Raw genomic sequence first — 16,166 nt, 5'->3', positions numbered from 1 at the left:
TCTTGAAGTTCTCTATGCTTTGGATACTAACAGCTTAGCAGAGTCTGTAGTTCTTTGTATGGAATGGTAACAGGTGGGATCACCCAAGAAATCAGAGTTTTTCAGTTCTTTGATTGAAGTGATCAGTGCTGCTGGCTGCTCACTTTGTAAAAGGTCTTTGATTCTTGAATATTATGAACATAAGTACATAAAATAAAGGTAACTCTTTCTCAGTTCACCGATGTAAAAAAGTTTAACATCAAAATGATTTTTCTGAACAGTGTATACTGATGAACAGTGTTGTATTAAAATGGTACATTGACAACAATTAGTTAACAATTTGTAAAGTTCATTTTTATTTTTACTGTGTCTAAATTTGGAATATACTGGATAAACATATTTAACCATCAAACGGATTATTCAGTAACGGATAGAATTAGGAGGAAAAAGCACAGGTTGTAGGAGGATGATTTTTGGGAAGCATGAGGAATTCACTGCATACTGAGATAGCTGAACGGCTGGTTTTGGTTGCATCAAATCTAGGAAAAGGTTTACAGTGAAGAGCCAAATTAATTTTAGAAAAGAGGAGTCCTCATGCGCTGTCACCTGCCTTTGGTACATGCAGGTTCATAAATGTCTTCCCTCTATGTATACTCAAGAGAAGTATTCCTTAAAAATGAAATATATTTCTGCACCCCCATCCCCTAATTTCTTATTGTTTTGTGGAAATGAAGTCAGAACAGAAGTGTATTTTAACTTTGCTTAGAGCAACATAATTGGTAGGATATATGATTCAAATAAATTGGCTCAAATTTTCACCTAATGTACCCCTGCTTCAGTTCTCTTGCTGCCCTCATGAACTGTAGTTATTGTTCTTGCACTGTAGTTATCTTTGAAGAGGCAGGGTTGCCTGTGGCAGTCAAGGAAAAATCAGAAGAAAATTTAAATGATTAATTAATGTAATCTAGTGTCTGTTTTACCAAAGGCTTTCAGGGACTTATTTAGCTCGATTAATGAGAGAAATTCCAGCAGCAGGTTTTTAGAATAGGTTTTTGAAGAGTGTAAATGACATAGCTGCTGGAGGGAAAATGATCTTACACCTCTTTATATTAAGCCACCCACTGAATTAGTTCTAAGGAAAAATATTCTTTTAAAGCTTTGATTTCTTATTTAGTTATTATTTAGTATTTGTAAAAATCAACCTAGTACACATTTTCTTTGAAGTTGTAGAGGACAGAGGACATAAATCTCAAATATAGCTCTCAGCCAAAAGTCTACCTATTCCTAAAAGTGCCTGGGCAAAATCATGGCAGAAAAGTCCGCTGGGGGATACTGAATACAGGTACCACCTTTGGGCCAGGAAGTCCCTGGAGGCTGGGCAGATTTTCTAGGAATCTGTCAATATGTGTGTGCTCTGCTTCTGTGCTCTGCGGTTGGAGGGAGAGCAAGGGTCTGAACTGGCTTTTAGTTCAACCTGGTATAGCTGTTTTGCATGATATGTTTTAGGATTCTGAAAATACCTGTAACCAAATGAAGAAGGTAAAAGAAATAAAAATGTCGAGATATTTAAAATATTGACATGTTTTATGTTTAGCTATTTAAAATTGTTGTTATCATGCTTAAATTTGGAAACAAACACTGATGAGCTAAAATACTGCTATTTCATACTGTTGCAGAAGGAGTTTGGTTAGGTGGGACTTTTGGGAGTTACCTAGTTCAATTCCTTGCTCTGAGCATGGCTGCCTTCAAGGTTAGGGCCTTGCTCAGCTGAGTACTGAAAATTGCTGAGGATGTAGATTTTATCACTTTTTTAGGCACCTGGTGCTTAACCACTTCTGTTGTGAAAAATCTTTTCCTTGTGTGGAGCTGGAGTTTTCCTTGCTGCTGATATTTTTGTTTCAAAAATATGCAACTGTATGTTTTAATACTTCTGAAACACTTGCAGGTTTTTTTCAAAACAAAACAAAAAAAATCTATTAATTGATTATTTCCAGCAAATTTTTACTCAAGGCACACTAGCAATTGCTATTGAAGAAAGTCATCAATTCCTGTCCAGCTGTAATTATATTATTTAATGTTAGTGAAAATGTTTTTCAGCCTAGAAGTTAAAGCTGTCTGTGGGGATACAAAATTCCTCAAGTTGAGATACAAGATGCTAGAATGGAACAGTGATGAACACTGAGAAAGACACAGAGAGAGATCTTCAAACTTGCCTTAATTTTTAATTTTTTTTTTTTTTTGGTAGCCTCAAAACTATGCAGATACACAGGCTTTCTTCCTCATTCATCTGCCCCCGCCACTTCTCTGTAGATCATGCTAATCAAAATGGTAGCTAAGTAGAAAAATACTTCTATACTATAATTATGTAGCAGAGGAATACTGTAGTTTTTGAAATGAAAACTAAAAAGTGAAGGTTTGCGCTGTATTGTATAGTCATAGAATAATGTAGGTTGGAAGAGTCCTATGGAGGCCTGTGGTCCAACTTCCCATTCCGAGCAGGGCCAGCTTAGGTAGGTGAGATCGCTCACCTCTCAGAATATAGATGGCTCATTCAACTGAAGTGTTTTATCAGTTGAAAGATAAAAGTAGATTGCCACTTATTTTTCTGAGCTATCTCTGTTAGAAGAATTTTTAGTGGCCATCAGTCCAATGACAAAATGAAAAAAACAATGAAGTATTTTTCAGTATAATAAAAATGTGTACGCTTTACACGTGGCTATATGGACTAAGGCTAGGTGTATTAATTTAAAAGATGTGATAATTATTCTTTCTCTTTCAAAAACAGGGGCAACAATATTATACTTGCCAAAGGTTCAGCTGACAATCAGGAGGCCAGTATGACAGTGATGGCATACGGAACTGGAGGTAAAGTGATAAGGGAGTAAGAAAGCTGGAAAACGGAGGGATAAAAATGAGTCCCCAGGCAATCTGAATATGAGTCAGAGAAGGGGAGGAAGGAGGATGATGTGCAGAGGAGACCTAAAGTAAGGAATGAGAAAGCGTGGCTTTCAGGGTAACTATGACATGAGTGTGAAAAGAAGGATTGAGACATGGAATTTCGCGGGAACTCATTTTAAGGTCACGAGGCACAGAGGAAACCCCCAAAAGAAGGCGACCTCATTACCACTGACTACAACATAAGCAGAGCAGTTCCCAGGGGGAGGCAGTTAACCCGCTGTGGGTCTCCGTGTTAGCAGTATCCCCCGATCCTCAGTCCATCAGAGCTAGTGTGCTGGAAAGAGAAGTAATCCACTAACAATTTGTGTCATCATTATGAGCAGCAAGGTTTTCTTTTATATCTTATGTTAGTACATAGCTTCACCAAATTGGGGCATGTGATATGCCCGTGTTTTTAATATCAAGAGGTTTCAATGAAGGTGAAGAGGAAAAGAATCTTACTCTTCTAAAGCTTGCATAAAATATTACATTTGAATACAAAGCAACTGCTTCCATGAACCATAAACCAGCCCCAGTGCACTGAGGAGGTTTATTATTCAGCCCAAGAACACTCAGGCACAGCTCACAAATGCAAGCACAAATGGCATCCCCTATGGCTTTTGTTTTAGCGAAGCCTCTGGCAGCAAGAGGTCCTATTTCTTCATTAACTGTATATACATCTTGATTTATCCTTGTTGGCAAGCTAGCCCACCTTATTCCTCATATTGTGAAACGCACACAGTACCTTGCTTATGATTATGATCTAGAAGTGACAGTTTAAACAGCCTTTAAATAGCTTCATCTTATCCATACATGGCAGAAGGTTCTTTCATCGCTTTTCTGTAGTTTGTATTTAAAATGAGCACTGTCTTCTTGGTAGGTATCAGGGTGATACCTGGGTGACACAGCAAAAGATATGCTGTGTTATCTAAAAATTTTCACTGGTGTATATCTGTCAGTGATAATTCTGTTACTGCTTATGCTCAGACACTAGTGCTTCTAGTTCAGTCTTTCACTGGAGCGGCTTGTGATTTATTGGTGAGAGAAATGTGTAAGTTGTGTCCAAAGGCTGGTAGGGTGAAAACTACAGCAATGTAGCAGCTTTGTTGATACTGAAAGGAGCCTTGGGGCTTTTCCTTCCGCCAGAGTTACTTCTGGGAGCAGGACAGATGCCATAATACAGCCTTATGCTGGCATATAAAAGCTAGTTGTGTAGTAGTTGGTTATACTCCCCCATATGGGCTTTCACATAATTTGTCCAGGCTAGAATGTGGTGAAGACCATGTTCAGCTCCTGTGAACAACATGTATCCTGAAAATGCATCTGAGAGGGAACTCTGTTAGATTGGTCATGTGTTGCCAATTCAAGCAAAAATAAAGCATTTCAGCAGTCGAATGGTAAAATGAGAATAGTAAGCTGTTGCCATTGAAGCTTATTAAGGGTTCCCAGACTCTTGTCTACCTAGAACCCTTGGCAAAAAGATGATGCAGCCTCGAGTGATATTAGTAGCTGAGGCAAATACATCCGATTCCTGCATTTCTGGGAGCCCTGCCTGTCAGAAGTGATGGATCAAACAAGTGCGAGGTATTGATGGTAGGCGAACGCCTTGCTTAAAGAGCTTTAAGTGGCACTTCAGAGAAGGGAGATGGCCGTACCGCTGTGATTCAGGGTGCCTCAGCCAGGTACCCCGCTGTCACTGGAACTAGTCATGCCTGAAGATCTTTGGAGACCAACGCAGTGAACTTAACCGAAATGTCTGTCTCTCCTTATTGACTATAGATATTTCTGGAGGATGAGCGAGTGCTTCTCTATGACAAATCTGCCTCTTAGTTTCCTGCAGGGGCTGAGAAAATAATAAGTTAAAATTACCCAAATTGCTTTGGGTTTGTGTTTGTACTCTGCGTTGCTCTCTTTGTTTTTTTACTGAGTGGCGAGCACGTCGAACTCTTGTTGTGGTGTTTCTCGGATTTCATTTGTATAGCTGAGATTTGTATTTGTATCGTGCAATTTTGCCACACACCCACACTGGTTCTTGCTGCCGGAAAAATGCGGGAAGAAATTTAAACACCACGATATCCCTGCTTTTAGTCTTAGTTGATTTCTGTTGGATCAAAGACAGTGTACTAAAAGAAAGAGAAGCTTCTAGTTTGAATTAAAAAAAATCTTCACAGGCTTATCATCAAATCCTAAAGAAACATCAGTTCTCTTACTTTTACTTTCTTCTATTTTCCCAATACCTGTAATCCTTCTCATATTTCCATTTACCTTTTTTAAAATCCATGCATTCTTTTTGATGTTTAGCTGCAGAAACTGCCTTTTCAGAAACTGTGGCTTTTTGACTGTGTTAAAAATATTTTAGTTTTAATACTGTAGCTGCATACATAATTTCAGTGTAGCTATGTACAACTTTATAGCTTGTGTTTTTTCTGCGTGTTTATATTGAAGAAGCAAAGGTCTAGTATTATCTATTGTTATTAAAAATAAAACTTTAAAACATTAATCCATCCAAGAAATAAAGAATCCTGCAAAGCATTTGATGTTGGTTGCAAAAATAATGCCAATACCGTACCATATTCTGAAGAGCATTTTATGTGTTTCTCTGTTTTATTATCTATAACACTGCACTGTTGTTTTCCAAAGCTCCTGTTGGCTCCTTCTTGTTGGGATTATTTAACAGCCTGGTTTCCTGTGTCCTTATGGGTGCAGAGTGACACTTTTCACTACTGCCTATTTTAAAATGTTCTTACATCTCATTTTCATGATCCTACAATTATGTTGGATCAGTGTCTGATTGTGTGATAGTTTAACATAAGGATCATCTCACTCCTAATGGACAGAAGCAGATGCTTTATTTGATCAAGGGTGATACAAACCTTTCACCCATTTTTATTATCTCTTTTATTATATTTTTGTATGGTAAATACACTGGATTCTGTTTTGATATACTGCAGAGCTGTATATCACACGTCAGTTAAGTAGTTACCAAGTCTTGAAGACATTGAGTTATTGTGTTAGAATTTCTCTGAGTGAAAACATTTCTGTTTTACATTGCTTTTAAGGTACAAGTTGTTCTGATCTTTCATTAATAAAATAAAGATAAATTTATTACAGTATTCTTCATCATTATTGATGCTTTGAGATTGTAGTTTCCTAGCAACAGAAAAGACAATTTGGAAAAAAAATGGTTAAATATAGAGAAATCTACTTCTCCCTATTTACTTACTAAATTCAAGCTCTTAGTAATTGGAAAAACTGCGGCCAAATTAAAAAAAAAAACAACCAAACAAACAGTTTTTACTCCTGACTATGTGTTTTCTCAATACTTTTTAGTGGAGAAATGGTAAAAATATTTTTTTTTATGATCCCTGCAGCCCAGCTGAATGGAAAGAAATTGTGAATTTTGCTAACAAGGTTGAGCTGAAACACAAATTTTAACCACATAATACCAGGTCATCCATGCTGTCGGGTCATCCTAGTCTTGTAAAGGGTGAAACAGCTCCAAGAATAAATACTTAGTGCCCCTGTGCTGAGGAGTATCTGTCTTTAGTGGTCGGTGGTGACTTGTATGCCAGCTCAGCCCTCACCGTGTTTTCCCTTTGTGGTGGTTGTAACTTGGGTCAGTGATCAATGAGTTCACACTGCAGAGACAAGAAACTCCTTCCCCAAGGCTACGGAAGATATTGCCACAGCTGGAAACAGAACTCAGGTCTCCCTGCCTCCATCCAAGTGCCCCATCAGCCAGACCAGAAGTCCTGAATCTAGAGTCGATAAGCAACATCTTGCATTTGAGACTCTGCTGTTGCTCACAGAAACGATTAGAGTTTGTGCTGCTGTGATCCAAGTGGATTGGGGGTGAGGGATGGCGTTGCCCGTGGCACGTTACGTTGCCAGCACTGCTGCCCAGGGGTCTGCAATGATTCAAGGCCATTTGACGATACGTGGCTACCAGTGCATTGTTTATCTATGTCATGATGTCACAGCTCTTACAGAGGCAAAAATGTGTATTTAAAGTACTAAAGGTATTAAAAATTTAAAGCTATGCACAGCCCCAGAATTCTTTTTTCCTAAACCAGTGCATGGCTTTACATAGCCCATTTTCCATTATTTTCATATCCCATTTTCTACTATCACAGTCTACCTGCTCATAACAAAGCTTCTAAATACCCTTTTATACCCGTGACTTACAATGTTCCTGTATTCCTGATTTCTGTCTCACTGTTGATATGGGTCTTGACATTCATTTGATTAATTTCTGCTATTTCATTATTCTCATTAGGATTTTAGGTTTGGCCTAATCTGCCTCATGTTTTCACTCTATCTCCTGTAAATATTACCATTAAAACTAAGTTAAACTTGCATTTAAAAGCGAATACTACTTTCAGTGGAGCAGAAGAAGCATGTAAGAAGACAGAAACTTTTTATTTTATATCAAGCTTTTGGTATATGAGGATAGCTAAAAATTTACTGTCGATAAACTTGGATGCTAGAATCATTGTCTTGCTCTTTCAGCTACATACCATTTCATGTCATTCTTGGTTTGAGTGGCTTTTTGGTCTTGTTTTACATTAAAAAAAAAAAAAAGAAAAAGGGGCATGTAATCTACTTACTGATTCAGGGAGCAAATCTTTTAACTCATGGAATGTCACTTTGTCTTTATCTACATTATATACACTGATTTTCTCTGTACTGGTAAAAGTTCCAGTTTCTAAAGATGTTTTAGGTGAGTGTACCAAGTAACACTGTTAAAATGGATAAGATATGTGAAAATTTATTCCTTCTGCATATCTGGGCAGTTCAGAAATCGTTCTACACTTTATAAGATGCTGTTCTGAACCATGAGAGACATTTCAAAGAACTTTCCCCTTCTCACAGGGGTATTTGTGTAATCATCTTTGCTGGAACAAGTTCCTTTGGCATGCTAATGAATTCTCAACTCCAGGAGGTTCTTTCTACAAAGTTGCTTTACAGCAGATTTAATGCTGTTAAAAGCACACAAGAAAATTTAACCCACAAAACATGTGCCATCATCGTTTATGCTGCTTCATGAAAATGTGACATGCACGACGTGAAGGGATGATTGACTAAGATAACTGTTTATATAGTGTGAAGAGGAACAGGCTAAGCTGTGACCTTGCTCTGCTGGATGTAAGCAAAGCCCTGGGATGGTGCCATTGTAGGTCGACGTTAATTAGTAATTATCCAGGAAGAGAAACAACAATTTTTTAGAGAAGATATTATGAGGGATATTGGATAGCTGTAGTTTTATTTTTATTTATTTTCTAAAAATTAAACATTAGTCTTTTGTGTAAGCTCTCCTCTTTTGCTGACTTCTGTGAGTTTTCACAATTCTCCCTTTTAATCGGTCATCTTGAGGGATCTTGAGACCCTGGTCACAGTGCAAACATAGAGTCGCTTGAAAACATCGCCCTTAGAGGAGATGTAGGGCCTGGCTGAGTGAAATTAAAATTGTCATGAAACAGTAATTCTAAATTTTGTTTTTTTCATATCTTCTCTTCAAATTTCCTCTCTGAGATAACAGGAAAAATGTAAAGTCTTCTGGCCACTGTGCTACCAAGTCATAGACCTTGCTTGTTCTCCTTCTGGCTGTGTGACTCCTGCATGCTTATCATTTCAACCGGAGGTGTCAGTAGTTGTTCTGCTTAATCTGATGGCTAGAATGTTTTATAAAGGTGCAACAAAAATGGATCTGGATCCTCTTAGGATCCTGTGCAGAAGACTGAAATTTAATCTATCAAAGTATGTGATAGACTGGGTTGATGTGCATTAGCAATACTGCCTAATAGAAACTGGTAGAGTAGCCAGCTTGGAGAAATCTGCACGTTGTTTGTGGTCAAACCTTTTGGTGTTTGGAATATATTATTTTCAGTAAGGAAAATAGCACTTTCTTGTGGGCATGCTAAGGATATTAAAGGAATGCTGCTGCATTCAACAACGTATTTGAGAGTGGTAAATACTGTAGAAACGTTACCTACTGGATTTTCAAAGAGATGTAAACATCCATCTTCCATTTTGATTTTTATGGAAGTTATGCATGCCAATACTTTATTTTTGAACATCCAGCCCATACATTCTTTGAAAAAGTTACCAAAAGGCTTACTTTTCGGTAATTCTTAATGGAAGAAAGAAGCAATAGTGCTACTCCATCATTAGAAATAGTTTCTGAAACTGCTCTACATCATTGGTAAGACTACATCAAGAATTATACATCTGTTGATGATCTCTCTGTGATGAGAAGGATGTGGAAATAGTGAAGAGTAATAAAGGTCAGCCACAAAAATGGAAGCTGAAAAGCAAGCCTTATGATGTGGATCTTGAAAAACTCAAATTATAATTCTCAGTGAAGAGAAGATGGAAAGGCAACTCTCCTTGTATGTGGGTATTTGTATGTTGTCCTGGTTTCAGCTGGGATAGAGCTAATTTTTCTTCTTGTTTGGCTGCTGCCTGAGTTTAAACCATGACATAGGTGGAGAAGATTCCTGCTAATGGGTGGCATTTTAGTTTTGCAGAGAGAACTGTAAATAGAAAGACTAAAGTCAATAATAGATAAATTAATCTCCAAAACAAGGGTTGGTTTGCTAGCTGCAACGATCACTGAAGTATGGAGCGACTTCTTAGGGGATTGTTATTACATCTGGAGTCTTTACAATGAATTTAGGTTTATATTTCAAAAGCTTAAAACCTGTTTTGGGAGAAGTTATTTGACCTGTATGTGCAGAAGACATTTTTAATCTCACAGTTCTCTTGTGCAACCTCTTGCATGACAGGTTTTGAGCACAGAGGATTGCCTGTATTACCCTCAATGTGTTAATAGCCTCTGCACTGTATTAGAACTGTTCTTATACTGTTATTTCTAAGGGTGGATGCAGGTCATCTATGCACATTAGGAATTATTCTTCAGTACACAGTTAGCTAACTGATTTTTTTCTTATTATGCTTTTCTGGAGGGTGATTACAACTAGTGAGGGGGTGTCCAAATGGCAGATCAATGTTTGCAAATCCACAGGTGTGTGCTTCTGTAGAGTTATGCAGTGGGGATGTTTGAGGTGCAGGGTCTGTTTGGATAGTGCTGAGCATATTCCAGGGCAGGAGGTGGCAACCATGGTATCTCCTTGGCTAAATCCACAGGAGGAATTAGTGCAAACCAATAGAAGTAGATTTTTAGATCGTGTTGAGGGATCTGATGTCTATGCTGCAGATATTTCAGGGATTTTTACATTGGACTAGCTTTAGTCTGGCTCTATGGGCTGAATCCTATGTGGTACATTTCTGGAGTGAATCTTCCAATTTGGTTTTATCCAAGAGGAATCAACTTTATGCACTCGGAGACCATTCTTCATGTGAAACAGAGTAATTAAGTGGAGATTATCACAAGGTTTGCCTGAAAAGTATACTCCTACTTGGAGCTAAAATTCTTAATGTGGATGTGCCTTTTATTGCAGCCACAGGGATGAAATTTTGGATTGAACTGTCTCCAGTACATCCTGCTTTGAAAGGAACTTGTTTTCTTGGAGAGAAAGTCAAGGAATAAACTAATAAAGATGAATTTTTGACATGTAGGAGAAAAAACCCAGAAGCAAACTAGCGATATTATACTGGCAGATTAGACAAACCTTCCAATAACACTTTACTGTGGGGTAAATGATACTCTGTTCACTCAAGTGATTTATCAGGTGTGTTTTGAATAACAGAAGATCTTTGGCAATGCACCAAAAGTAACTTTGACCCTCATCCTTTTGCAAAGCCTTCTTGCCTGAATCTCAGATCAACTCTCAATACAAGGAAGATGGAGAAGGAACTGCCTACACTGAAGAGCAGTGCTGGTCTAAGAATACAGGCACTGTTCATGACATAAGGTGACCTGAAAATTAGAAGAGCATTTCTAAAAATTAGAAACATTAAGTTCTGGACTGGCCTCCCAATGGCAGTAATAAAGCAAATCACTTAAATGTTGTATAAATGATATGACCGGTGTATTGCTGAGAGCATGGGGTTGGACTCAGTGACCCAGATGGTCCCTTCCTAATAGAATAACAATTAAACCATAAATTTCAATATAAAATAGCTTCCAGTGTGAATTGTGTTTATCTTAATATCTGACTTTTTTTGAAAATGATTTGACTATCTAGACTTTATGAATTGTACAACTGTGGGCTGAAGATAAAATTTTAACTCATTCAGGAAAATATGCTTCCATTCATACAGGGTCTGAGATGTGCTATTCTATTGGATATTCTCAGAAAAATGCCTGGGTGAATAAAAGCTTTTTTATTAAATTCATGCTATCATATCTTCTCTTTTACATTTGGTAAGGATTAATATTACACTATCGTTTAGTCATAAAAGAACAGGTCTTTATAATGAACTGTGACAAGAGAGAGGTGAAGAAGAACTTTGATAGACAGATCTGATATAATGACACAGAAGATAATATACAATCCACTATCCTTGTATCTTGATCTTTTATATACGTTCAACTGCAGGAAAAATAGAGGAAAAAAGCTTTTTATGAAAAGAAAAAAACACTAGCCAGTTTGCTTACAGAAAGATTATTCGAATCACTGTTGCGTAGGAATAGAGAATATGTGTGACCATCTGACCCTCTGGCTCTTAGTGGGGAACTGGTAATGTTCTCCCACTGGTCACTGGAGCCTAATGGAGGAATAATTTTGCTAAGATGTCCTCAAAGCTGTTAATTTATCCTTTAGTTCTTTTGCTGGCCGAAGACTGAGGAGACTTTGGAGAAGACATTAAATATCCAGAGCGTTTTGGACATGTATTTCTCTCTTATTTCTTCTTCATCTCCTTCTGCCCAAGGAGGGAAAAAAAGACTTTCAGCCTGTAACTCTGTGTTATAACTGAACAAAGCTGCTGTGATTGTGCTCCATGTCGGTCCTTCGTTGTTCCCAATAACTTTTGAATCAGCTGGCCAGCTTCAAGCCAATTTGAAGGAAGAACGGTGAAACTTGAAGGAGAGGGGTCAGTGAGTCCTCACACTGATGGATAGGAAAGGGAATTCTGTTCTTCTGCTTTAGGGGTAGTTGGCAAGTCAACCAGTACGCCCTTGTGGCTCTCTAATCAGCATGGCCTCAAATTAGCCTCACCCTGCTTCTTCAGCAGTAAAAAAAGGGTTAAATGACACCTGGAGAGGAGCTGTGATCAGTGAGAAAGTGGAGGGAGCAAACTTTACAAATCTACAGGAAACCAGGCTTTGCTGGCTTTGTTTCTCCACAAAATATCCCGTTTAAACATGTTAGTCCATGATACAATCTTAGTGTGGACGAGTCATGGTTTTCTCAGGTGTGAGGGTTTGCCTCATTCCGGTATGTGTGAAATCAATCCATGCTTTCCATGTTAAGATTTTCCCACATACAACTGTGGCAATTGGCTGTCACATTGGGGCATTCTTCTCTCTTTGTCCTCTCCTTCAGCATCAATCTCCAAAATGCACATTTTCCCCTAATTGTCATACACTGTAAAAAAAAAAAAAAAAATTATAGAAAAGACTGTGAAGGTGGAATTAAAACTAGTTGACACCTAGCCAGTGCAACATTGTACTTCCAAGGAAATATTTTCTGCTCAAATACTGTCTGCAATTTGTTCTGGCTTAGCACGGCGTTTACATGTTAATTTTCTGTGGCTGGAAGTGTCACCCTGAATCCAAATAACTGCCTGGGTTTGAAGAGACCGAGTTTGTATTTGCTTGTAACTTTAATCTCTCTAAAACTACAGAAAGAATGATTTTAACTTGGTAGTCTTTGTTTCTTTTGTTTAAAGATGTGTTTAATTCTTTGTAAAAAACTTTTGATGAGATATTATCATTAAAATTACTGTATTAAACTCAACATCATGAATAATTCATAATGCAATTTTGAAAAAAATTGCCATGCAAAACTACAATAATTAGTTTTATATGATAGCAAAAGCATTATTTTCATATTTAGACAGGAAGTGAACATTTATTTAGATAGACTATTCATGGTATACTAAATTATAGCATAAACTAGTGTTTGTAATTTAAAAAATGACAATTTAATTTGAAAACCAGCCCTAAGATGCAAACTTGTATGTTGCCACCTACCTGATAAAATTGATTACTTTGTATATTTATGCCTTTGCTGTTAAGTAGGTGGCTTTAAAATGTGATTGAACATTTAAAATGAGACTTGAGCCCATGTTGCCTTTTATGAATTTTTTTGCATCTTATTTAGAATATTTTGAGTAGTGATATCTCTGATTTTCTGAGGACACAATGGCAATTCTCATTAATTGCATCCAGTCTTGTATATAACTTCTCCCAAGAAGTTGTGGGATGGTTGGATGGAGTCATGGAACAGGCCTCAAAACTACTTACCCGAATCGGGGATTGGAAGCTGCCTAAATGCTGTTGTACAAATACTAACCTACATCTTCCCAAAGGAGACTGTCTGGCAGTTTTAAGTCAAGCTATTTTCTTTTCTCTTCCTGACATCTTGAGAAATCTGTTCCCTTTCTGAAACACGGAGTAAGGAACTGTGCTAAGCACCCTGAACTTCTGTCCTGCCCTAAACCCCGCATCTGCAGAATCCTGAATTTCTAGTTATTCACTGAATCAAACTGAATGTCATTTCTTTAACTTAATAAATCACCATGTACACAGCAAATAAGAAAAAAACAATTTTATTTCTTTAAGTTGTGACTGTCAAAGCTTCCAGGCTTGTGTAGGAAGAGGGGCACAGATATTTTCACATTCTCTGTTGACCTCCTTGGGCTGCTGGGTGTTGGCATGTGTTTCTCAAGAAGCTAGCTAAATGAAGTGTAATACTGCTTGCGTTTCAGATATTGAGTATCTGCCACACGATCCAGTTAGTAATTCGTGGAGCCCAGCTTTACAGCCTGTGCTCAGAAAAGTTTTGGTAAGTTACTTCGATCTTGGCAGTCTGTGGGGACAAGCATTTTATTAAAATGGCTTGAATAAGAAATACACGACACGTACTGATTTATTTATAACAGATCAGTTACATGTAGTAAAGCCACTGGAATACTTTTCTGCGTTGGTGACCATTAAGTGGTGCAAAATTTAGTTTGTGCTGGGTGGATGAAGCTGACTGTTGTGAGCGGTGAGACCAGGCGGGTCAGGAGCTGGGCTGGGGCCTCCAGCCTTGGCAGGGCAATTGCTTGGGTGCCATCATCTTAGCAGTGAAGAGCTTATACAGGCTGTTAGACAGAGCTGGGATAAAATGAAATACTGAATAAAATCCTATTCGCAAAACAGAGCTGAGATCCTGCCAGGAAAAACCTAATGACATAATTGCATCCGTGTCGCGATGCACACACACAAGCAGATTACTATAATGGATGTGGACAGTCAAAATTCTGGCATTTCCAAACTTTTGAGCACCTGATTTTGCGATTTTAATATGACTTGAATGAATTATTTGAATAGCGTAATGCTGTAAAAAAGGGCTTGTTGAAATGCAGTCAATGGCTCAGAGCAGCCGATAAGGGTTTTTATTCATATCTTCTATTAATTTGAATGGCAGGCAGGTCTGAAGCTCACAGCGCGCTGTGAACATTGCACCCAGTGTTTTTAATATGAGCGGTGGTAAGAGAATCAGGCCTCGTCTTTCTGTCTTAAAATGCTACTGTATGGCGCTTACCTCAAAACCTTTTAAAAGCTTTCAATTAAGTGAAGAGTTCAGCACAGCTCTGCATTCATAGAATTCTTTCCCTGATGTCCTGAATTTAAGATCCTTTTCTACTGGTACTTGTAGAAATGAGTTAGCTGTGTTTTAATAAAGCTATTAACGTCTTGAGCAGTACCTGAACATTTGGCATGGGAAGTCAGGCAGAAGTGTACTAGATAAAGATTACTTCTGTGAGAGTATAGAACATAGCACTAGTGTATCTAAATTATTCCTAAGGATTCCTTTCAGTGTGTTTTTTTGTACCTCCATGATGATTCTGAGACTACCTCGTTAGCGACTGGTACCTAGATTAAACACCTGAAAAAGATTTTGTTCTACCAACTAGGAAGATCCACTTTTGTCCTTTGTACGATGCAGTTCTTCAACAGGAAGAGGCTATAAAATGTTAGCAAATAATTCTTTTTCTCTGTTCCATTAAAGGCATCATCAGAATAATCTTCACAGCAGTTTTGACACCTTTTGTAACGTCATATTCTGCACAGAACAGTGCATACTCATTTCATCAAAGCTTATATATGCAAACTTTTGTTGTGCTAATGTAAGCTCCCTCAGGGTTCTCTGTGGCACTCGCACAAATTTTAACATTTTGACTTCTGCACTGCTGGATTTTGTGTATGTCACCTAAAAAGCAGCAAGAGTTTTGTTTCTTTTTTGTTGTTATTGCTAGTTCTTTGTTCTTTCAAAGGCTTTTCAAGGCATTTTCCTCTATTTTTGTGGATGCACTGATTTCTTTCCATGATTTAAAGTCAGAAGAAGATTTTCTCTGTTACTTTTTGAACTGACAGGTTCTTTTTGAGCTTTCAAAGGCACTGCAAGATACAGGGTTGTGTCGTTATCAACACTGTCAGATTCTTTCTGCAATAACAAAAGGGCCATCCAAAGACTATCTATAGCAAGATGAGAATTTATTGTGGATGTGCATAAATCCTGCCTAAGGTTTCTTCTCATTGCTCCGGGTGTACCAAGTTTCAATATGACAATAGCATTGTTACAAGCAGTACATAAAATTCATATTGCCTATGCAAAGTAAACTGCCATTTCCTGGTACAGGTACTCTAGCCCCAGGAAATTATATAGCAGTATAAAAAATATTTTCATTTTTATGTATAAAATTTCCATCATATGGCTGTAGTGGCTTGATCTAGCTTCTGCTGGGTTGTATGTGAACCTTTTTCTGACATTTGTGTTTCAGTGAACGATGTGTTCCCAAAGCTGGAGTCATGTGGCAGTAAAGGCTGCATTATGGTTAGGATGCCTACGGGAGGGAGAAAGGAAGCATTGGGTCAGCAAAGCACTCCATAGCAAAAAGAGCAAAAGGATAAGGGTTTTGCAACACAGTTAAAAGGAATCAATACAAATGAAAGCCTTCCCCCCCAATTAAAAGGGGAAGTTCACAATATTTTGAAACAACAGAGGAAGTACCAGGTTTCTTCTATAATAAAAACTGAGCATACACCATCATAAGTGACACTGCAGGTATTGAGATGTGAGAGCAAAAGCATGTGAACTTAGATAGCTGCTGTAATAAAAAAGGAAATTTTCAGA

At 37.9% G+C, this 16,166-nt stretch overlaps 1 protein-coding gene across 2 annotated transcripts in view; it reads left to right on the top strand.

Moving 5' to 3' along the window:
- MSRA (methionine sulfoxide reductase A) overlaps positions 1-16,166 on the top strand; it is a 290,424-nt gene that overhangs the window by 44,077 nt on the left and 230,181 nt on the right. Inside the window, exon 1 of one of the 2 annotated variants that reach the window (XM_042803095.1) lies at positions 2,802-2,844. The exons of the other annotated variant lie outside the window; for it this stretch is intronic. Within the exon in view, the coding sequence (XP_042659029.1) occupies positions 2,817-2,844 (28 nt within the window). The 5' untranslated portion in view covers positions 2,802-2,816. Of the gene's footprint in view, positions 1-2,801; positions 2,845-16,166 lie in introns of those variants that run through there. 2 annotated transcript variants of the gene reach the window in all.

Source organism: Tyto alba, unplaced genomic scaffold (genome assembly GCF_018691265.1).
Source record: "Tyto alba isolate M040663 unplaced genomic scaffold, T.alba_DEE_v4.0 Super-Scaffold_40, whole genome shotgun sequence".
Taxonomy (NCBI): Eukaryota; Metazoa; Chordata; class Aves; order Strigiformes; family Tytonidae; genus Tyto; species Tyto alba.
Note: the sequence above shows the minus strand (reverse complement) of the source record. Positions and strands in the feature narration are given on the sequence as shown.